The sequence below is a fragment of the Halyomorpha halys genome, unplaced genomic scaffold (genome assembly GCF_000696795.3).
Source record: "Halyomorpha halys isolate HHAL.00 unplaced genomic scaffold, Hhal_1.1 Scaffold58.1, whole genome shotgun sequence".
NCBI lineage: Eukaryota > Metazoa > Arthropoda > Insecta > Hemiptera > Pentatomidae > Halyomorpha > Halyomorpha halys.
In genome coordinates this window covers 801,607-826,145 of record NW_027110919.1, presented here as the reverse complement: position 1 = coordinate 826,145, position 24,539 = coordinate 801,607, and the positions used below count along the sequence as shown (strand labels likewise).

The 24,539-nt window shown below is 30.0% G+C and overlaps 2 protein-coding genes across 2 annotated transcripts; both read left to right on the top strand.

The window, feature by feature from the left end:
* The first annotated feature begins 5,170 nt into the window (after positions 1-5,170).
* On the top strand, positions 5,171-14,068 carry thoc6 (THO complex 6). The gene is made up of 8 exons (XM_014438500.3): positions 5,171-5,300; positions 5,471-5,663; positions 5,738-5,950; positions 8,742-8,915; positions 9,790-9,952; positions 11,438-11,608; positions 12,002-12,070; positions 13,662-14,068. The coding sequence occupies exons 2-8, from the start codon at positions 5,560-5,562 to the stop codon at positions 13,755-13,757; spliced, it is 990 nt and encodes a 329-aa protein (XP_014293986.1). The 5' UTR covers positions 5,171-5,300; positions 5,471-5,559; the 3' UTR covers positions 13,758-14,068.
* Positions 14,069-20,445: 6,377 nt separating this feature from the next.
* On the top strand, positions 20,446-22,358 carry mst (misato mitochondrial distribution and morphology regulator). The gene has a single exon (XM_014438510.2). It carries the CDS (start codon positions 20,642-20,644, stop codon positions 22,253-22,255), a length of 1,614 nt encoding a protein of 537 aa, XP_014293996.1. The 5' UTR covers positions 20,446-20,641; the 3' UTR covers positions 22,256-22,358.
* Positions 22,359-24,539: the final 2,181 nt, after the last annotated feature.

The following is a 24,539-nucleotide window of genomic DNA, read 5'->3' as shown; positions in this document are numbered from 1 at the left end:
CAAAATGTATGAAAAAGCTACAAATTTTCAGTTAGTGCATTAATATAATAAAAAGAGGAGAAGATGATCGGGGGGTGCGGTCAGCAGAAAAAAACACAAATAAACAAAAGAATTATTTATTTGTGCCGACGTTTCTACCTAATTTTCAGGTCTTCATCAAGGCTATAAAAACAAAAAGACAACAACCATCATTCAGAGAGTGAAAAAAAAAGTAATATAAAACAAATAATATACTAACTAATTTGGAAACATACATAACAATCAAATGAAAATATAAACTAGTTGATTAAAAACTATGGACAAAGAAAGTAGTAGATTGATAATCATCTACTACTGATTATCATTTTATCATATGATTATATCGATCATATGATTATCAATCTACGATGGTTGTTGTTTTTTCGTTTTTATAGCCCTGATGAAGACCTGAAAATTAGGTCGAAACGTCGGCACAAATAAATATTATTTGTGTTTTTTCTGCTGACCGCACCCTTCGACCATCTTCTGCTCTCATATATCTACGGTCAACTATTTTCACCTCATTAATATAATTATTATAGTACAAAACAAGATGATACGGAATATGATAAAAATGAGGATTCAATAATATCTATTACTAAGGGCACACTTACATTGCTAATTCTATTTGTAATATAATAAATAAGTTATGTGGAGTCAAGAAAAAATACAAGCAGATATTTGGTAAATCAAAAGTCAATTTTTGGGAATCATAGAACTTAAAAGGTACCCAGGTAAATATATTGTTTTTATTTATTCATTTATTTTTTTTTTATGGTTGATATAACCATTAGTTCTTCTGGTAAGCGATTGAACAGATATGGTACCGTATGGTTTACTAAATTTATTATTATAGGGTGGTTGGATAAATTAAATTTTTTTTTCTAACATTTTTTAAATATATTATTTCTTTTCTAAATAAATTAATATTCCTAAATTTTAAGATAATTCTATAAAAATAAAATAGTTTAGGTGGTAAAGTACCAACGATTTTATGATTTTCTGTTTTATTATTGTGGTGCATTATTGTTTATCATGTTGGATTTTGGAGATTTATTTTGATAAATGACTCTCAGCACTGGCACCATAACTTTCGATCCCATATCGATATATCGGTTCAAATATTGCTTTGTTCACCATTATCAAAGTTTCTCTGGTAAGTACATATTGGAGGTAATAAAGTTTATAAGAGCTTATTTTAAAAAATCCATGTATGGAACTGATTTTTGCGACAAAGTAAAACCAAAAATTGAAATTCAGACTCAACTTTAAAACAGGAGGCTTACGGAGAAATTCTGAAATGCATGTCTTGACCTAACTATTTTCCTTTGGCTTATTATGTATATAGTATATATTAAGGGGAAGAACTATGATCGTGAACAAGATTTATCTTAATAAAAGATAAAAGTAAAATTAATAATAAAAATAATGACATTTATGGATTTAACAAAATAAATAATTGACTTCTAATGGAAAAAAAGAAGTTAATTTAAGAAAAAGAAGAGAAAAAAAATTAAAATTTTAGAATGACAATAACAGAACTTAAAACAGGATATCCTGTAGCAGCCTGGGCTTCAGCCTTCGGGTTGTGGTTGGGTTTCCCAAGTTGTAGGTCACTGCTCCTTTAACAGTAGGTAACTGGGAGTGGAACTTGATGAACCTTTTTTTGATGTAATCCTCTATTGACTCTATTTGTAATTCCCGATGCAATTGGCTGTCTCTTACAAACCATGGAGCATCCTCTAACAAACTACTGCAATTCTTACGACTTCATTTTGAAAATATTGTAATTTTTTCCTTTTGGTAAAGGATACCACTCCCAGGACTTCACAGCCATACATTAGCACTGGCCTGAGAATTGTTTTAAAAATAAAAATATTTGTTTCTAGTTTTAATTTGGATCTTCTATTTAGAATAGGATATAGCATTGCTAACCTTACGTAGGTTTGAGTTAATTTTATATTGACATGGTGAGTCCAGGTAAGGCGGCGATCGAGATGAATTCCCAGGTATCTTACTGTTGTTTCACTACAAGGATTCCATTTTAAATTTTTACCTTTGAGGATCAGTTCTGGTAGGCGCCTGAGAGTGAAAACTTTTGAAGTAAATTTTTCAATGTTCAGACTAATTATCAATTTATTGAAGTACTGTTCTATTCTACTGCTAGTACTGTTCTGTCCATTAAGGTGACTTTGCATAGTATTTATAGCTGTGATTATGTCATCATGTTGAGAGAACACTGCTATGGAGATATGGGTGGACTGGATGATGTCGTGAACATAGAACTTAAACAGAATGGGAGAATGGACTGAACCTTGTGGAGTATCGGCATGGATTTGTCTAAGGGTATAATTGGTGTAATTTATTCAAACACAAAATGTTCCAGGCTGTCATAGAATGAATAGTGAAATTTCGGGGGATTTGTTATTTATTTAAGAAAAAAATATGTTTTTTGACCGAAGAAAATTTGTAGAATAGGCTGTTTGATATTCATAATTGTTTTACCACGCAGGGAAGTAATAAAATTAGGTTTTACTTCTTAAGTTTTTCCTATGATATGAGTTTTCATAGAACTATGAATTGATTTGAGAAATTTACATGTCGCGTAATGATAAAGATTTATCTTAAATTGATTTTTTTGTTTGCCAGCATAAGCATCAATATGAAAAATCAAATCAATTACGTCATTTGTTACGTTTAATTTGTTTTATATGAATCTTAGCACACGAATATCAATCTCATTTGTTCCTGCTGTACAAAATAAGTACGTTCGTTAATTTCGAATCAAAACTTTAAAGTTCAGAACTATCAGGTCCAAATATTTCACTGTTTACACAAAAAACTGTTTCCAACTTGTAAAGAAAAATGTGTCCATATTCAAGAAAACGATTCGAAAAAAACTTTTTGAAAATAATCAAACAACTAAACTAAACATATGCCAGTATGTTCAAGAAATATTGAGTGCTGTTTAATACTGGTACATTTATTCTTCGATGGAAAAGTATAATTGAAGTAAAAGTATAAATGAAGATGTGCCATTTGAAACTACACTATCTTTGGAACACATTAAGCAAAAAATAAAAAAATATTTTTTTTTTAGTATGGGATTGTGAGCAGCCCTATTTAAAGTCATGTTAAATGTTAAATGCATAAGAGCTCCTAGCAGATTTTTTGAGCAACTTATTTTATAACCTTTTCTTCCAAAACTTCATGTAATTATTTACTTCTAAGATTTATCTCATTTATTACAACATGTCTAAATTGAGTGAAAAGTGGAAATTGTGTGACAGTTTGGCTACTGAGTACCTTGTTGATCTTCTAACTTGTGAGGAAGAGAATCGAGATGAGCTAATTGACAACTGTCATTACATTATTATTATTGTCATCCATTGCTTTATTAGTTATTAAAACATTTAACTCAATCAAAATACAAACTACGAGCAAGTAACCTAATACGAGAATAAACAAAATGGTGACGAGCTCAGCTGGTCTGTTGCATTACGTCATTCTCCATTTTGCCTAGTAACAGACTCACAACCATGTTAAATCGTTTTAACATGGCAAATGAAGGAAATATTTCTATAATTAGCAAAAGTTTTTCCATTTGACACGCTTTAACATGTTAAACTAAAGATTATGAATACCCCTAGTAGTGTAAGTTATGACGTTTGCTGTCGTAGGTGTATTGTATTATTAGGATTTGAGTGATAGTTGACAGTACTTATAGCAGGCTTTACTAGAGTTGATTGAAAAGACGCTTTGGCAGAGAACTATTACACCTCATAAATTGTAACTTGGGTTTACATAAAAGCAATCCATCTCAAATAATATTTTCAGAAAAAAATGAACTCTGTAGAATACAAACTAGCCAAAGAATCCCACTGTGTGAACCACAAATTACCTTTGCTGAAAACTTCAGATGAAACTAATTTCAGAAGAGTCATGGTAACTAAGAATTTTATTAATACATTTAAATTGCAATTTCAAAAGTTAACAACAGTGAAGGGTCTGCGGAAGTCTAAATGAATCATATAGTTAGGAGTAGATAGAGAAAGCGTAAATATTTTTTAAGAAAAAAACTTTTAAAACTCTCTATCACTTCAGAAGATTGGAAACCCCACACTTAACATAATAATTATTTTCAAATTTAGCCGTTCCGAGAATTCCGGAGTATATTGCCTATTATGAATTTATTGCTTTGTTGGATGATCATTTCTCGAATACAGAATCAGATTTTGCATTATAACAGAGAATTGAACGTCGAACAGAGTTGAACAGTTAATTTTTAAAATAATGGTATCTTGTCATTGAGAACAGAGTTGGGCCGTATCGTATTTAGTGAAATTTTAGCTGTTGATAACTTCTACTTAGAATGTTCAGTAAAGAACAGTCGTGAAGTGAAGGGAATTTCTAGATATTTATACGAGATCACAGTTTCAATTGATTGTCCACTATAAGTCCAACGCTCACTGGAACCTAAACGATCTCTTTTAGTGATAATTAGTTTGGATTTCGATAAATTCACTTCTAAGTTCCACCTGGTACTGTTGCATTATTTAAATTTTATAACAGGTACATTAAATGTCCCTGTAAAGTAGATACAGGTAACTAATTCAAATACAAGCCACCGGAAGTTTATTTTACTCAAGAAAACAAAATTTAAATCAGGAATAGTTTTTCAAAATAATGAAAAATCAAGATTATGTGAATTTATTTCCTAAAACTATTAGACGTAACGATGTCTTATAGTAATCAGATCGAAGCTGCACTATAATGCAGTTTTAAATTATTGTGTTCGTAAGAGTAGCAATTTCCATATTTACCAAAATAAATTCACAAAATTTTTTATATTAAAAAAAATATTAGTTTATAAAAAACAATATTTAAGAAACTATTAGCATTAAAATCTTTGAAACAATGGTAAGTATATTGTGCAAATTAACCCAGCAACTGAACAGCCACTTTCAATTTATATAAAGAGTGTTTTGAGTTATTCCATTTATTGAAAATATTAATTACAGTGAAGAAATATATTTTTTTTCTTACCTTTTAAAAAGTAAAACGGGTATTATTTTAAAAAACATTACTCTATAAAAATAAAATATATTTTAATAATAATTTCATGATAATTAAATTTAATTTTAGTTCATCACACATTATACCGACTAAAAGCCTGTTTTTTTGATAAAATTAAATTTCTTAATAACTCGATAATGAAAGATAAAACGAATGAAAAAAAAAAAAGGACTTGACTTAAAAATGTCAAATAACCCGCTCATTTCGTAAGTTTCCCGCCAAAATACAAGATTTGTTTATTTGAGCTGAAAATTATTTCAATTTCCATTGTATCAAATGATATTAATTATGTTGACTTCCTTCCCTCTTTGCCGAGGACAAATGAAGTTTTTATATTTCATAATGTAACTAAGATCTGGTTTTCCTTCTATGGCAGGTGATCACATGGACATGATACGTAAACAAACTTAATGGAGCGTTATGTGCTGTATGTTTTTGTTGATGGAAGTAACCTAACATTCTAAAATGGTTGACAAGACTCCTTATAATTGTGTTTTATCCCAAACTTTTTCCCCATGTGGCAATTATTTAGTTTGTGGAAACAACTATGGGAATATTGTTGTCTATAAGTAAGTCTTTATGATTACTGATTTTCATGGTTATGGATCATCACATCTAATTATTAAATTTCTATTTGTTATAGTTTGACTAATGTTCTTAACAAATCAGAGAACAACCCGAATAAATCACCGAGTTGTTCATTTACTTCTCCTAACCATGAACAGATATGCAGTATGGTGTCAACAAATAGATTTTGCATCACAGGAACTGTTGGTGTTATATATGGATGGGAGTGGGATTCTCTTAAAGAAGGAAAGCCTCAGTTACAATGGAAAATCAACTTACCTTCACCCCTGTAAGTACAAATACTATATTCAGTTATGCGACTGTTTGAGTTTATGTTTGTTAATATTTTTTTATAAGTATTGTACTTCAACAATTTTCTGAAACGGATAATTTGTGACAATATATTACTTTGTAGCCTTAGAATGGTATTGAATTGTTATGATTTATTTGTGACTTCGATAGTTTGTTTTGACAAGCACAAAGCAACTCTTATTTAGAATATTTTTTATCTTATTCTATTGTGAGAAGTGGAAAAATATCTTTAAAACATTTGACACATTATGGATGAAGTGATAATTAATGTTCAGTAAACCTACCCATGAACTTGATTGTTATTCCACCTTAAACATTTATGGACTTTTATTAAAGGTTGTACCTTGGATCGCAATTTACGTGTATATATATTTTTTAATATAGCAGTGGAAAGAGTCTCTTCTGATAGACCTATTATTCATACACACTGTATTTTTTGAGAATATCAAAATATATTATTTAGAGACAAAGATAAATGATTATATTCTATTGATATGTATGTAATAGTTAGGGAATATAATGTACCATGGGTCACGCCCTGGTGTACATTGAATCATTAAAGTATAATTCTCTCTAGAAAACCCTATCATTTGATCAAATGTGATTTTCTAAAGCATGGACACAAGTGGCAAGTTGATTCTTTGATTCGATCTCTACGCTTTGATTATGTCACATTACTAGCCAGTTTACTGTCTCAAGATGTAACAACTTTTGTAGATTTTACACTGTGATGAGGTCAGTCACATCTTCGTTCTACATTTTATATTTATAACATCCACAAGCTTTTCTTATAGATATCAACTTTTCTGGGGATTTAGTAACAGCTTTTAACAGGGATTCACTGCTTTTTTCATTCATTCAGGGCCAATAGGATTTCTTTTTCCCCTATTTTTGCTTCATGGCATATTGATCTATAACAAATAAATAAGTAATTGTAACATTATAGACCCATGATAGTTGAATAAAGGAAGTTTTGATCCAAAGTTCATGTCACGATTTTTTAAATTTGAACCTCCTCAACATTGTTGATTAATCCTAGTAAATTACTCACAGATAAACTGTAACACAGGTAACATGTGGATTAAATAAAAAAAGACAGTCATCATGTTGTTAAAAAATTAACTATAAAGTTGTTGCTTTTTGAGATAAAACATTTTGTTCCTATTTATCATATTTACTCAAAATTAATAGAACATGGACGATCACTTTCTGTGAGCTTGCACTCTGTAGAGTTAACTTTGTCTAAGTACCATTCTTTCTCCTAAATAGCAGAACTGAAGGGTGATTCTAGGAAGAGGGTGATCCAGGTACAACAGTCTTCTCTATTGGTTACCTAACTTCTTTGTTAAAAACTTTATTCTCAAGCTTAATGCGTAAAGTGTTTATGAGCTATTCATTCCTCGAGAGGTTGTTACAATGTTTAATATAAGATATATAATTATTATTTTATGACTCATTTCACATTTTCTGGTAAAATTGTTACTAGTTCAAGGTATTGTAAACCAGAATGCTGGGTTTAAATTAATTGTTTTCATGTGTATCATAAGGACAGAAATACACTCAGAATGTTTATGGAATTTTAATCACTAATTTGCTAAGAAAGTTTTTTTTTTTAATTACAGAGTTGCATATGCCATCACCATGTTTGAGTAATGAATGTGAAAAATTCCATTTTTGAATTTATATTAGTTTAATTAATGTACTTGAAGTAAAAAGATCAGAGATTTAATTCAATTAAATCACAATATTTAATGTTTTAGCTTTATGTGATTTATTTGCGATTCATAAATACAAATAATAATTTTTCATTGTTTGAGCTTGATCATCATTTGACGTGAACAGTTTGGTAAACTATCTACTATTTTTCATGTAATTTTGTCTGACATATTAAAAAAAACAACAACATAGAAACTGTCGCAAAGTGATCTTTATTCTCAAAACTATTCCTCAACATAATTATATAACCTAGAACCATCGGAATGGTTCAGGAGCAGTTTTGACAGAGCAGTGGGGAGATGATGCCATACCTAGATTATTGAGCAGTGTAAATGGAATACGCAGTAGTCTACTATCACTGCCAACATCTGTCTATGTGGGCAGTTACAATAAAAGTTTACTTTGTGTCAGAAATGGCCAAATGAATTATATGTTCTGTAATTGTCTCCCACAGCTTCCTGGACCTTGTAAAGGAGTCTATTTTTCAACTTGCCGACTTATATTGCGTGACTGCTGATGAAAATTCTGTTCAATCCAATGAGTTTTGATAATATCTTTTTGAATTTTTAATTATACTTAGTTCTTAATCTGTCAATAACTTTGCATTCACTTTTTAAAAATCCTGTAAATCATTTTACAGGTATTATAGAGCATTTATTAAATGCATAGTTTAAAATATTTGAAGAAGTTTGAAATCGTAACTGTTTAAATTGGATGGAAGATGTGGTGGTCAATCAGTTATCTTCCTTTAATCTATTACATACGGTCAACTAATAATCATCCAATCTGCCTATAAAACATAAATGCTATTTGATTTAAAAATGTTTGAATGGTTAAAGTTTGAGAAGTTGATCATCATTAAACATTAACAATATGTTCTAAATGTTCTCAAAACACTTATATTATTATAAAAAGGAATAAATTTTATTTGATGTTCATGGGCAAAGATGTATTGATTTCTATTTTAAGTTTCAGTCGTTTTTTCAATAAAAATAAAACTTTTGTATCATGTAAAAGCATTAAGATTATTATATGTATTTTTTTATGTACAGGAAGCGGTTTGATCAGATTGATGTCAATTCTCTTTTTGTCACCGAAGATGACCAAGTTAAATATCTGTATGCTGGTTGTGGAGACAATAAAATATATGTTTTTAGTTTGGAAGATGGTAAACTCGTGAGGACATTTGAGGGTCATAATGATTACCTTCATAGTATTAGGCACTGGTAAGTACGTTAATGTACTTTTTACAGCTTGAGCTGCAATGTTAGCAATGCTTAAACTAATTCTTTGAATAATCCCTATATTTATATTTCTCATGTATTGCTATTTACTGATTTTTTTATTACCTGATGGCTCTCTATCCACTTATACCAAACCTCCCTTTTCTGGCAGAGCTATTTTTCCCAACATGTTTATCACCTAAAAATAAATGTTGCTAACCTTATCCATCGATCCTTTTCTCTTTCTGACTCTCAATATCATCAGACCAATATACAATGTATTAAAAGACAGTTAACATACTTAACAACAATATCTCACCTAATGCGACAAACATTCTTAGATTCTTATGTTAACCCTATAACTTCATTTCTTCCTGTCCTCAACTCAGTATAGTTCCCTTCTATATATCCCCATTCTTTCTGGCAATGTACTTATAAATCCACTATTCCTACCCTATTTCTTAGCCTAAAGTCCCACAACAAAATTTCCTACCTTTTCTCTTATTTAATAGATTCTATTCCTTCAAGCAGGTACGTTTCCTATCTTGTTCATTATCTTCCGTTATTCTTGATTTTACTCTTATTCCCTTTTTATTTTAGTGTTTACTGTATTTCATATTCTTTTTATCTGTTATTTTCATTTTCATTGATTGTCAAATACCTTTTGTTATTCTTATTTAATTTTATGTTTCAGTGTACTTCTCTTTTTAATTTTTAATTTACATTGTTCATTTATCTTTACCTCTTATAAGTTTTTGTATCTTGTTTAGCCCTGCAACATGGGGTGAAACATTGGCTCATATTGAATAGTTTTATGGCTTTTTAATTTTTTTTTTATTGTATTTATTATGTAATTACTTTAAATAAATTGCTTTAGTGACTGGCAGATGGTGTCTGGAAGTGAAGATGGTACCGCACGCCTATGGGATCTTCGTCAGTATGCTCTAACTGCGATGGTTGAACCAGCTTCTGAGCATAGTTTAGCGAGACCACATTTGGGAAAATGGATTGGTGATGTTGATGTCAATAGTAATTGGCTTGTAAGTATGTTTAAATGTTTTGGATTATTTGTATATGAGTGTTTCTCAAACAAAGGCCCCTTTTGAGTTTTGAGTTTAAATTTTTAGAAATGTAAAAGTAATCAAACAAATTTAGAAGGATTACTAAAGAACTAATATTTATTTATGAAAAAAAAAATTAGGAAAAGCTAAGGTGGGATTTTTTTTATCCCTTTTCTGAATATTTCTGATATTGGAGGGGTTAAGATAGGATCATGCTACTGGCCTTTATTTCTCTGGGTAGGTATTAGGCTGAACATTAAACCATTTCGAGTTAAATAAGAGTATACAACAATATTTCATATGTTTGATTTTTTTATTACCCAATTGAGTGACTTATCGTTCCTGCTTTTCCAATTAGGACATAGAAAATTATTTTCATCAAATATTTTATTAACATTAATGTATTAAACAATTAAAAAATGTGTGTGCATTGTGAAGATAGTTAAGTCTACTAGCTTAGTCTGAGATAAAAAAATGTTTTTTTTTACAGTAAAGCACTTTATGAAAATAACTGACTACTACAGTCCAAATTTTTTAATCCTATTTTTCTTAAAAATTTTTTTGACATAACTCTATACCGCAAAAGCAGATGTAGGAACATAATTTATTTCTGTAAAAATTGAGAACAAGCCAAAATCATTTGTTATTTTATTGATTCTATAATTTATCTTCAATTGGCCATCATACTCTCAATTTTAACATTTCAAATCAAGGATTGCCATTATCATTTAGATTCGAAATTGGCTATACTATGATGAAAAACAAGTTTTTCTAAAATATCTGCTCTCATTAAAGACCTTCTGCAAAATCTTGAGTTGAAAAAATTGTACCTGGAATGAACAGGACTGTGAAATATCGATGGATTTAACCAATTTTCTTTTGGAAAGAAATATTTCATTAAAAAAAAGAAAATTTTTACTTTTCACAAATGGTCTCAACATCACTTCTGTTCCTTTCTGTTAGGATGACCCATATTTAAGTATTATTACTAATATCAGGGAGATTAATTTACAAGCAATAATAATTTTATAACCATCTGATTAAAACATCTGCCAAGCATATTTTTCTTGGGAGGAAAACAAAGTTCAACTATATTTCTTCTTCATAAATAAATGTAGGCAGCAATGGCTACTAAAAATTATATGTAGTTATATGAATGTATATCTAATTAATTTTAATATTTATACTAATGATTTTCATTGCATCTGTTTTAATTTAGTAAGAAGTCATTTGGCTGCTATTAATTTTGTATCAATCTTTAGTATATCAGCTTCTATTAGTATGTTTTGTATTCTTATAATTCTACCCATCTAGTAAATATATATTTACTTTATAGTACTGTTCTTGTTGGTTCCATATAGTGCAGACATCAACTTTATTACATCACTGATTTGAAATAGTTTATAATTTAATTATTTCTATTGAACCAGACTAATTTAAATTTTTTTTATTTACATTTGTTAGATATGTGGTGGAGGGTCTAGGGCAGGCCTATGGGATATGAGAAGTTTAGAACTTTCTGCTGCTTTTTCTGAGACTCATGATGCTGGAATTCATGTTACCAAACTTCATGAGGATTCAGTGATGATTGGCGGAAATGATGATTTCTTTTATCGATTTGATTTAAAAGGAGAGGTACAACTATCTATCTCTATAACTACAGATCTAAGAACGTTTCTCTTTTACATATTTTACTTTTATGTATATAGATGATTGTTGTGAGCTTCTATTAGTTAAATATAGTCTTTTTTTATTACTATAATTTTCTATGTATCAATTTTTTGTTCTGAAGATTTTAATCTGTGAAGTAATGTTCAGTTGCCTCCCACATCTATGGATACAAATTTACCTATACAAAAATTTTATTTGCTTGATTCATGCCAATTAGATTTTGAGTCTTAAATTTAGAAAGTCATTATAGTTCATTCATTCACAATAGTTGTGTGAATGTATGAACTAAGTATCAATAATTAAATGTGAATGTTTAAGATTATAATTATTTTATTTGTGTTTCCTCTCAAATCTCAGGTACTCTCAAAGATTGAAACGTCATCGTCTACTATATATTCTGCAGTTTATATTGAGAAGCCAATTGAGGTATGTTTTGTTAGTTTTTATTTTAGATTTTATTTACCAGATAATGCTTCCAACTGTATCTATTTCCTCAATAAAAACTTATCTATTAAGAATCCTATTTATATTTTCATTATAAAATGAACTAATTTCAATTGTTTGAGGTCACGGTAGCAGCGTGGTAACACGCCTGCCTGCCAACCTAAAGGTTGTGAGTTCGAGTCCCCAGCCCTATCCAGGATTTTTTCAAGCTTATAATTATATAATACTCACTCACAGCCTCTCCTTCCCCCCTCCACCCGGGCATTTGTGAGGCCCATTAGCCAATGGGTGGCTCTCACAAAAATAGGCATAGGAGTGACGGACCACCCCTATGAAAACTATGTCAAGATACGCGTGATGTATTTCCTTAGTACATCACTCCAGGTCTTGAACGTCCACGATCTGTTGTGCCAATAATAATAATTTGAATTATTTAACTAGGATTAGCATTAATTTTTGTAATTAAACGCTGTTTGTGGAGATTGAAGATATGTCTAATCTCTTTCACTAAAGAAAACAATTTAAATATGGCATTAAAATTTCCTTCAATAATACTAATTGACCGTTATATGGAAATTCCCTGAAGGATTACCTCCTTTACTTCCCTTCAATGAACCTTGCTTAAGTCTAATCTATTACAATCTGAACTGTATAAAAGAAGAACCTTAACCTTCTGGGGTCTGTTTCATAGTAAAGTACTGTAAAGTTTTTGTTTGTCCCTTAATGTAAGAGGCCACATTTACATCCATAAAAATTAAACTATTAGTTATAATAGACTTGTTAATTTCTGCTTTAAGGTCGCTTCTAGTAAGTTGGATTAAACTGACAGTTTCATGAAAAAATAAATAAATATTTCCTCCTTTTATTATATTTTCAATTATGATTTCAGATATTGTAAACCTCAGTTATCTTTTCTCTGTGTATTCATTTATTAAAATCCACTATTGGCCTTCTTCACTCTCTTTTTCTTTTATTCATATTCGTTTTGTCTTAATTTTTTACTTGCATCCATTAATATTATGTGGAGTTTCTACATCTTCACCTAATTATATCAAATCATTAAAATACCAAAGCATACATCAGTTATTTTAGAGCCATTTACATTTTCTGATATGGATTACCTTTCAAATTTAATGATATTTTCAAGGGCTAAATTAAAAAAAATTTGTTAGAGAATTGTTTTTTGTTTTTTTAAATATAGTCCAGATTGTCTAATTGATAATATCGAAATATCATAAAACTTCTGTGGCTAATTAAATGGTAAGTCCTTTTGAAATTAATATTGAGCTGATGAACTATACCATCGGGTTTTTTTTTTTTTCAATATTTGTAGAAGGAATTATATTTGGTAAATGGTTTCTAAGTTTTTTTTTGTATCATAAGTAGAAATTTTGTTGTATTGTCCTGTCCTTAAAGAAACTGTGTTTATTGATGCTCTAATAAGAAATATTTTATGTAGTTTGATATTTTTTAAACAATATTATGTATTGTAAATGGTCTCACTGGACAATAACCAAAACTATTTTGTAAGATCAGATGAATGATGGCTAATAATTATTCCATATTTTTCCAGGTGCTTAGTTTGGCTGGCTCCAGTAACAGTATTGATTTGTGTACAGATCTCTCTTACCGTTACCAAGTTCTTTCATTTTTTGATGAAGCTGCGTAATGCTTCAACTTTTAATTATATGATGTATATATTGTTTTATATGATTTTTGTTTAACATATATATAATCAGAGAATACTTTGATTATAGAAAATTATTTTATTTTTTATTTTCATTTCCAGAGATATCAATTGTATTTGTAAAAATCATGTTTTTTGTTACTATATTTTAGTAAAAGAGAATATTATTTATATGTACTATAGAAATACTATACATATGTTTATTTAAAAAAATTATTGAATTATCTTTTATAGTAATTTGAAGGGATATGATTTAAAATAAAGTATATTATTTATACACAAACTTGAAGAATAGATATAATTTAATATTTTTATTATTATTAATTGGAATCCTTCGATTACAAGAATTGTTTTTATATAAACTTCATTATTTGACATATTTAATTTAGCTGTTAATAAAACCGAAGCTTCAAAATGGATTTTATATTTTAATTTCTATTATAAAACTGACCCTATCCTATAAATTTTAGATGATCTTAGAATATAGAATTTAATATTGTTTTCATTTACACATCATTTCCTATTGATTATATTTTTGTGATGGCACCATAAAATTACAGCTTGAATAAGTAATTCATTAAGACTAAGCAACCTTTGAAGTTATGATGTGACAAGTTGTCAATAAAATTTTAAGTTCACGTTTCTTTCATTTTTGACAATTATTATTAAAGAAGTATTCTTACCCTTACTTATTTTTTTGGAAGATTGCTGATCGACCGTATGTATTAATAAATGGAATATGGACCGGGTATGGTCAAATTAAACTCAAATAGTACAAAATATTACTATTCGAGTTTAATTTGACCGCACCTGGACCATATTCCATTTACTTTTTTTTTCACTGAAGAAGGGTGCTACAAAATTGTTTTAGCCCAACAAGGGTGCCACAAAATTTGTTTAGCTTAAAATGGTCCCATTGTGTTTGAAAAAGTTAAGGAACTGCTGGCCTACATACTGATATGTCAGTTCAACCAGTTTAGCACCTGAAGCCTATTTACTGATTTATCAGCTATCCCTGGGATATCTAGTGGGTCTAAAGGCATATCCTAGCCACTAGAGTTATACAAATGCACTTAATTATTTTCTTTTTAACAAACGATAAAATAGTAAAGAATTCCAATGTATAAAGTCCAGTTCTTAAAACAAATCTGTGAATGATTATTAAAATTATTGTTACCCCACATTTCACCCAGCAACACATATCTAATAATTCTAAATCTATTACTAAGTATCTAATTAATTTAATAAAGTAAGGAATTAGATTCTTGATTTTGTTTTGGCCTATAACTAGTTAATTGTGCATCCTACCAACAAAGCTATTATACAACAAATTCAAGAACATTCATATTGGAAGGAGATAGTGGATCATATGAAGAAACTTTCAGTTCTCTACTAAATAAGTATCATGATGTAATCATTCCTTCAAGTAGTTTGATCATAAACTACCTGCTCTGGTCATTTATGGACTTCACAGCACCTCAGACAGACCACGAACTGGAGAAAGTTTTAGACCATACTACTTGGTCCATGTATTTAATTTTCTTTAAATTGTTTCATCATAACATTTTCACTAAGGGTAAATATTTACTTTAGATCCTCCAAAAAGATGGCAAACCATTATTACTAGACCAGCCTACACTTTAATAAGCGGAAGGTACTGGAAAAGTGGCAGAGGTGTTCGATTTCCAAACCATTTGAAAATGAATTGCCTACTACTTCAACAAGGAATTTTTCCCCCTAAAGGAAGACTAAACAATCAAAAGGAGTCTAGAGCTAACTCTCTTATCTAAATAGTTTTCAATTTATTCTAACTAAACTAATTCATAATGTACCAATTAAATCATAATCAAATTCATCTATTATATGAAATTTCAATTTTAACAATTTCTTGTGATGCATATGTCACCATGAAACGCATTCAAAGGCTAACTCTCTTAATAGATTTAAATGGTTAATTTTTCATAACAAAACTAATTTACAATTCACTACGTTAATCATAATTAAATTTATAATTATTTGAAGTTTCTAACAGATCTTTCAATTTAGTATGTTAAAATAATAGTTCCAATTAGCAGCGCTAGAGGCCAGCACCACCCAAACAGCCGTTTTCTGATTCCAACTACAGCTTGAAAATATTTTTAATAATAGTTTGACTAACTGAATAAAGATAGCAGCACCAATCAAGAAAGATAGAAATAGTAGTTTCATTAACCACCGCTAGAGGCCAGCACCATCCAAACAACCATTTCTGAAGTCCACAGGGAAATTTTATTATGTATTAGGATATTAGGAACACACAGGAGTTCAACAAGTCCGTCTGACTTTAGGATTGTGTTGGAACAAAACCAATCAAGTATGTTCCAACACAACTCTTAACTATCTGATCTGATCAATTTAGCTCCTGTGAGTTCCTAATATCCTAATACAAAATAAAAATTTTCCTATTAGACTTCGGAAATGGCGGTTTGGATGGTGCTGGCCTCTTGCGGCAGTTAGTAAAACTAACATTCATATGTTTCTTGATTGGTGCTGCTATCTTTATTCGGTTTTTTAAACTATTATAAAAAATATTTTTATGCTATATTTGGACTGGAAAAACGGCTGTTTGGATAGTGCTGCCTCTAACGGTGCTCTTTGGAACTACTATTTTCTACATTTCTTGTTTTGTGCTGCTATCTTTAGACTGCTAGTTGAACTATTATTTTAACATTCTAAATTGTCGATTTATGTATATATTTTTTTGTTTTATTGATTAGAGTTAAAATGAAGTATAATTCTCCAATCATATTTATTCATGTGCGTTTTAAATTAGTTAGTATTTATTATGCTTGATTAGATGTTCATTCCTTTGTACTCTTATAGGTTAATAAACTGGAGATAAAATATGAAATAGTAAAATAACAATTAAATATTGTTATTCAAAATATATTCTTGTTTGACTTTAACTATGATAAAATAATTTCACCTTTCTATGAGTGTGTCTTTCTTTGTCTTATAAGATCAGTTAGAACCTTCAAATAATCGAGAATTTAAATATGATATAACTAGTGAGTTGTAAATTAGTTTTGTTATAAAAAATTAACCATTTACATGGACTAAGAGAGAGGCTTTTAACACGTTTTATAAAAACATATGCATCATAAGAACTTATTGAAATTGAACTTTCACATAATTGACAAATTTGATTCTATTTTAATTGCTATATTGTGAATTAGTTTGATTATGATAAATTGAAAATCAATTACAATAAGAGAGTTGGGAGGAAATAATATTAATAAAGGGTTAAAGGAGTTAGGCTTTTAACAGGTTCAATAAAGATATATGCATCATAAGATCATGTTATAAATTAAGAAATAAATAAAGATGAGCAATTTTGGTAGCAAAAATATGATTTAAGTGTGAATAAGAGAATAAGGGAAGAAAATCGATAATAAAGTAGACATTTAAATTATATTTTTACTTGAATTAGATTATGGCTGAACAATCCCTTAATTAAAAGTTCTTGGGCTAATTTTTTTTTTTGGGTCCAAGGTGGATTTGTTTTTAGGACCCGGGGTAGATGCAATTTAAGTTTTCAGGAAAACTGATAAAAACAATGTTTTCCCACCTATCATCATAACATTAGGTAGGGTTGAAATATTGTGATAGTTTACTGACACAGGGGATACAGATTAGATTAGACTTTTATTCAGGGCGATCACCATCTAGGTTATTACGCCCTTTTTACTTTAATTATCTTCTTATCTTTGAGATTTGATAGATGAATATAGACTGTTTTCTTTTAACACTTGTCGATATTGGTGATTTATATTTTAGTTGAGTTTCTTTCTGAAATTTTATTATTTTGTCTATGGATTCTGCTGAGTCTTCAAGGGCAAATACTCTTGTACAAGGAATTTCCTTATTTTCAAAGGCTTGGCGAAATGATGAGCATTCTTCAATTATATGCTTTATCGATAACGGGGATTGACAGGTTTGGCATATAGGTTGGTCCTCTTTTGTGATTAAGTGGAGGTGTGTTAATTCAGAATGTCCTATTCTCACTCTTGCAACAACCACTTCTTCTTTTCTGTTTCCCCTTATGGCACTTGTCCACTTTTGTGAGTTTTTTTAACATTTCTTAGTTTATTGGCGAGTGGTACCTCAGCCCACATTGAATCCCAACTTTTTCGGATTCTGTTCCTTAAAAATGCCTTAATGCCTTGAGTATGTTTGAGTATTCGCTTTCTATGGATAAATGAAGTGCTATTGAAATCGCCTGAAGTTCAGCTGTAAATATTGTTGAGTATATGGGTAATTTATATCTTTTGGGTGTCCCATTTATTATTATTGCAAAACCAAAATATTCATTTTGTTTGGAGCCGTAAGTGTAAATTATTTCATGATTTGAATATTTTTGTATTTTCTTTAAGAATTGAATTTTATTTGAGTCGTGGTTCTGCCGTTTCATAGTTCTAAGATCTATTTTGTAAGACTGGTATTTCCAAGGGGGCAATCTATAGATAGAATCAGCTTGGTTTGTAGGCATGCCATAAATCTCCCTTATGATTTCTCTCTGTCTCATGCTTAATGGAGCGTTCTGTGAAGGATTCATTTCATATTTTATCATGCAACAAGGGTGAAATATATGGGGGTACGCAGGGTTAGTTGGTTGGAGTTTGATTTTGGTTTTGTAACTGTTCATGAGTTCCTGCCTCCGAAAAATAAGTGGTGGTAAAGAAGCCTCAGCACAGGGACTTTCTATTGGGCTCGACCTGAAAGCACCTGTGGGAAGTCTTATTCCAGTATGGTGTACGGAGTCTAAGAATAAGAGAAAGTTTGTTTTAGCCGAAGAATAAATCTCACAGCCGTAGTCTATCTTGGATCGTACTATACTTGTTTAGAATATGAGCATCAACTTCCTATTAGCTCCCCAAGAAGTTTTTGCTAATACTTTTAACAGCCTGAACCTCTTAAAGCATTTTTCTCCCAAGTGCGATTTGACCATGTTAGTTTATGGTCCAACATCAGTCTGAGAAATTTATGGCAAATACATTTGACAGTTCAACATTAGTGCGACTGTTAGCCCATTGACATTACTTGAGTACAGTAAATAGTAATTAAAGATCACACCAGACCTAGATCGGCATTACTGTCAGGTCAGTAAACCAGTCGTTACAGTGAGTGCTGTCATGGCCTGTAACTATCAAACAGTTACTCCTGGACAGTGGCTAACACTTCTACCGTAATAATGGAAACTGCCATAGTTCACTGGCAGAACATATATGTACCTGTCATAGTTTACATGACAATTGCTTCACTGATATTACTTGTACTATGAATTAATTATCACATCAGAAACTAGCAACAGTACAAACTTACAGTTACAGTCAACGATTCTCCGGTAGGGGGTTAAGTGGCGGATATTTTTCGAATAAAATGGATATTTTCAAGGCACTGAGCGAGTACTTTATGGTAAGGAGAATCGGCTGCACTAATTGTCAGATAGTAGAGTTAAATAGTCCAAAAAAGTACAAGGAGCCGTAAGTAATGTAGGTTTTAAACATCAAATATCGACATTTATAAATTAGAAGTCACTTCATACCCCGTTAGTGAATTGCATATGAAAAATGTCCCGTATTTATATAATAAACATTAACTAAATAGGGAAAGGAGCAAACCTGCAGGGACATAAATTTTACCTCTTGAAAGGCGGTTAATGTAGTCAGGTAACCTAAGATAAGGAGTCGTCAATACTCGGGCACCTTCAAGTTATCGACGTAGACTCTGGTCAAGTAATAATGGTTTGTCGACTTTTTGGAGTGCCTAAAGTAAACATCTACCTCTTAATGAATTCCGACGATTTCTTTTATCATTCTCTTCATAGCATTCCTAAATATGATTGACAAATCAACTACAATATGAATTCCTTCTTGCATTATGAACGTATTGTTAAATTACAACACTAAAATTTTGAATCCTAACTGACGATCAATATTATTAAGATGCGAACTGACTATCCTGCCAATCAGTTCGCATCGCTTAAACAAACCTTTAGAGAAAGACATATCATTATTCTACTCAATGAAGATAGCTGATATTTAAGGGGTATTTCTTTCATATCACTGCTTTGCTTAAATAGTTGCACATTTTTTCATTCATTTTGTGTTTAAAGTACTCCATAGATTGGAGTTTATTAGTAGCAATTCTAATTTCTTTAGAAAAGTCTGTAGGACGACCTCAGTAAAGAAAGTAACCGCAGTCTAGGAAACCATCCTTGGCATACGTCAAATTCTAAATAAAACCAAAACTTTGTAAGATGAGCCACTATTTAATGATATAACAAATATAGTAAGCTCAAATCCGAGTTCTGTAGAATCTTCGATTTAATTAGTATATTAGTACTTTTTAAAAATAATAAAAGTCACGGTAATATTTCTTAGTTTTCATTTTTAAGGTGGAAAGACCCATCCAATCTGTATCATAATTAATAACGATTGAATATTGTCAATCGCTAAGCCATTATATAAATTCTGTTGTTTAATAAATATATATATTTTTTATTTTCCTATTAAGAAACGGTAATCATGCATAAATTGTATTCATTATATTGTATTGTATATACATATATAAATTGTATTCATTTTCTACTTCTTTGACAATGAATGTATCACTTTTGAACGACCAACAAACTGATTAGTAAACATCATTTATTTGAAAAAGCTTCATTGCTGTTCTCAACAGTTTTTCATTAGTGCACAATTCTGTTGGTGTAATTTATAATATGAATAAAAGTGATAAAAAAGAATCAATAATATCTTGCATCAGTAGGTAAATGATTTGTTATCCATAGCAGTGTATTGAAATTAGATAAATATCCAGTAATTATGTTTTCTCCAGGAAATGAGATTGTGACTTTTGCTTTAGGGCATTATTCTTCTCATGTAGTGACACACTTTTATAACATTCAAGAATCATGTTTTAGCTACAATCCTAATTTCCAAACAGGAATCAATCATGATGCATTGTTTCGAGAAAGTTCACATCGTTCAAAATCAACATATACTCCTAGGTTAGTAATTTTAGATGACCCTGAAGCATTAGGCTTTTTATCCAAGGAAGGGTGTTATAAAACCTCAGGAAACTCGAGTGCGGAGGATGATGGTGAAGCACAAGTTATAGTAACAGAAAACAAATGGGAAAGAAATGAATTTATATCGGATGTATTAAAAGAAAAACAATCAAGTGAAAAAGATCCTAATTCTAGCAGTACTTTTCTAATGAAAAACTCTTATAATCTTGATGAATGCACATTTTCCTGGTCAGATTATAGTATTACAGAGTTCAATAATAAGACTGTTGTCACTTTGCCTAAAAATACAGATTATTACGATAGTTATGACAAGTTTACTGACTTCCACTCTGGGATTTCACTTTGGAACAAAACATCTCTACATGAAGACATTGAAGAAAACACCAGATTCTTTATGGAGGAAGCTGACAATTTCCAAGGTTTCCAGGTGCTCTTTGATGGAGATAATGGTTATTCAGGGATTTCATCTGGCTGTTTAGAACTGTTGCATGATGAATACCATAAAAAAGCAATTTTAGCTGTACCAGTTTTATATTCTGACCTTTCTCCAAGCGATGATGTGGTAGCTCAGCACAGAAAAAGATCAAAAAAAATTTACTCATTGACTTCTGGTCTTTCTGTATCTTCGCAATACTGTAATTTAATCACACCCATGAGTCATATATTTGATCCTTGGGGGAAAAATCCTCGGACTCGGGTTTTAAATAATATTCAGTACAGACCTGACCTGATGTATCATACTAGTGCATTACTTGCAGCAACGTTAGACTTATTTACTTTACCATGTCGACTACAAATTAAATCCAGTAGTTTGCATAGTATTGCGAGTTCAATAAATGTTTATGGGCGAAGTATCACTGCTGCAGGAATAAGATTACCACTTCCTACTGAGCGAGGGGGAAATGAATTTTCATCAATAGAGAAGATCACTGGAAATTTTTTTGACTCCTTAACCCCATGTATTGAGATTACACCAGAAAATATTGATGTTCAGTCAGTTGCAACAAAAGGATTGGGAAAAAATCAAGTAAATTATAATCCAGATGCAGTCAATGACTTTTTAAAGCTCTATTTATACAACAATTTTCCCAGAGTTATATCTTCTGTTGGTTCCTGTAAATCTAGATTTAGAGTTCCTCGAACATTCCCAAAAGTGATTGACGAATCTTTTAATCTATCAATGGTTGATAACTGCTATGGGCCACTAGCAGAATTTATTGCATTTGGCGGTATGCATAACAGCAAAGATATGGGAAATGTTTTAAACAGCTTATATGAAAATGCCAGATCAATTAAAATTAATCGGATACCAGGTTTTGGAGCTACAGATTCAGACATTGATTATAAAGAACTGTTTGAAGACATGAAAAATCTAAGCCTCAAATATTCCGATATTACTTATGTGTAATAACTGCAGGTATATTTATATTTGATGTAAGTGATTATTACCATTTGTAAACCCATGTAATATCAGTAATTTATTTTTACAATAAAATGACACAATCATTTTATCTAAACTAGTTGTTTTTTAAGCAAACTATTTTTGTCCATATTACCCTTTCTATCTTCTAAATTTTTTTTTATATCATTTAAAATAAAGCAGAAATTACCTTTTATATAGCTGCAATATTAAATAATATGTATCATTATTTTTATCCGTTAGTTGAACACTGACACTCTTAATTATCAAAAGCTTTTTACTAACAAAATTAAGGTTATCCAAAACTTTAATTTAAAAATAATGGAGGGAAATAGGTTGATAAAATTAATTAGAACTATACAGGATTCCGGTGATGACTGAAGATGCCGCTCTAGTAGTCTGTTTATTGTTCGTTAGAATTTGAATACATTTTTATTTTCACTAACCTATATAAAGAATACATAATAAGGGGAAGTTTTAAGATAACAAAAAGTTTTCAAAGGAAATATGGGTTTTAAGGTCCTCTGAGCCCAAATAACAAAGTCTTGCTATATGTACGTATGCTTGTGAACAACCTAGTTGAAAAACTGTAAGTTATACCAAACTGAAATTTCATTTTTATGGTAAGTATATACTCGAAATGTTACAGCAACTTTTTTTTTTCTAAAATCGATGCAACCACTTTATATAATTGATTTTACCATTTTGTGCAAAACGGCTCGAACACTTTTAATTAAATATATGTATATATAGTTGACCGTAAAAATTGATATATAAGAAGATGTTCAGGGTTGCGGTCAAAAGTGAAACAAAAATAGTTTACAACTATTTATTTTCCGACGTTTCGCCCCACATTGCAGGGCTTCATCAGGGCTGCTCAAATGAATCGGTTTTTACCGGTTTACGGTTTTAACTTTTAATTAAACTTGTAATATCAATGTCCAGTCAAGTAATCTTTAATATGAGCTTGGTCTTGTACTCTTTGAAACAGTCTGACTTATCTTAAATGATGAAAATCAAAAATACCTATAATTTTGATCATTTGAAATAATTAACAATCTCTCATTGTCAATAAAAATGCATAAATATACAATATGAAATTTGCTAATTAACTAGATATTTTTGTGTTTTCATCGTTGCAATGACCATAGTCGTACTTTTTGATGATTATCTAACAGCCATGGAAATATGAGAACTTAGTAATTTTTTACTTCATGTTTAAATAGAAATCTGCTAGGAAAGCATTTCCTGAATAAAAAAGAAGTTAATGTTTTGAAATGAGCATAGATTAATTTAAACTCTACGTAGAGATGTAAGTGATAGTTGTATGATGTGCACACTAGACCAAATTTTTTTAAGTACATACACAAATTAATACTTGACTGTGAATTTTAAAAAGTGGCCAAGAACAAAAGTTTTTTTTTAGGGAAATTTAAAATTTTCAAAAGTTCAGATATGTCAATCAACTTGAATTTAACCTTTTTTTCAAGATTTAGGGATAAGGAAATAAGTGCAAAAGATGAACTAAGATATAAGTATCTGAAATTATAAATTGATATTTAAGAAAAATTGTTTTAATTACAATTTTTATAAAAATAATAATTTTTAAAGCTCTTTTATCTCAGAATAATGGATTAAGAGATTATATCTTAATAACAGTCTAAAAATATATACATTTGGAAGTACAAACAGACAATAGGGTAATGTAATAATACGATTTTTCAAATTGATGACATTTCATTGTATTTGCAGAGCCAAACCCTATTTAGTTTACTTCAAAAATATTGTTTCCTAAAATTGTCTTACAACATATGATATTTAAAATGAATGTAATAATTGTATGAAAAATTGTAACAAATGTAATAAACTTAAGAGGAAGTAAGACATTAATGGATGTTATAATAACAAAGTTATGTGACAATTAATGATATGAATTCGTTGAGGTGGACTCCCTACTACTCCCATTTTTTCCAAGTCTTACTCTCTAACTTAATGACAGTAAGATGAGAAGACAAAGTTTGGAAGTCCATTGAAAATTTGATTCAGAATATTGATTTTTTTTTCCTGGGCTATAAGCTCAATAAACTAGCATTTAATGCAGAGTACGGAAGAAAAATATACATTTCACAGAAAACTATACTAACTATCCTCTAATGTTTTTATTTTCAATATTTTAATATAAAGAAATGTTTGTGCTATGTAGAACAAAATTAGGGATTTAATTAATTGAAATAAAAATAGTAAATCATTTTTTTTTTTTGCTTAATCCTCC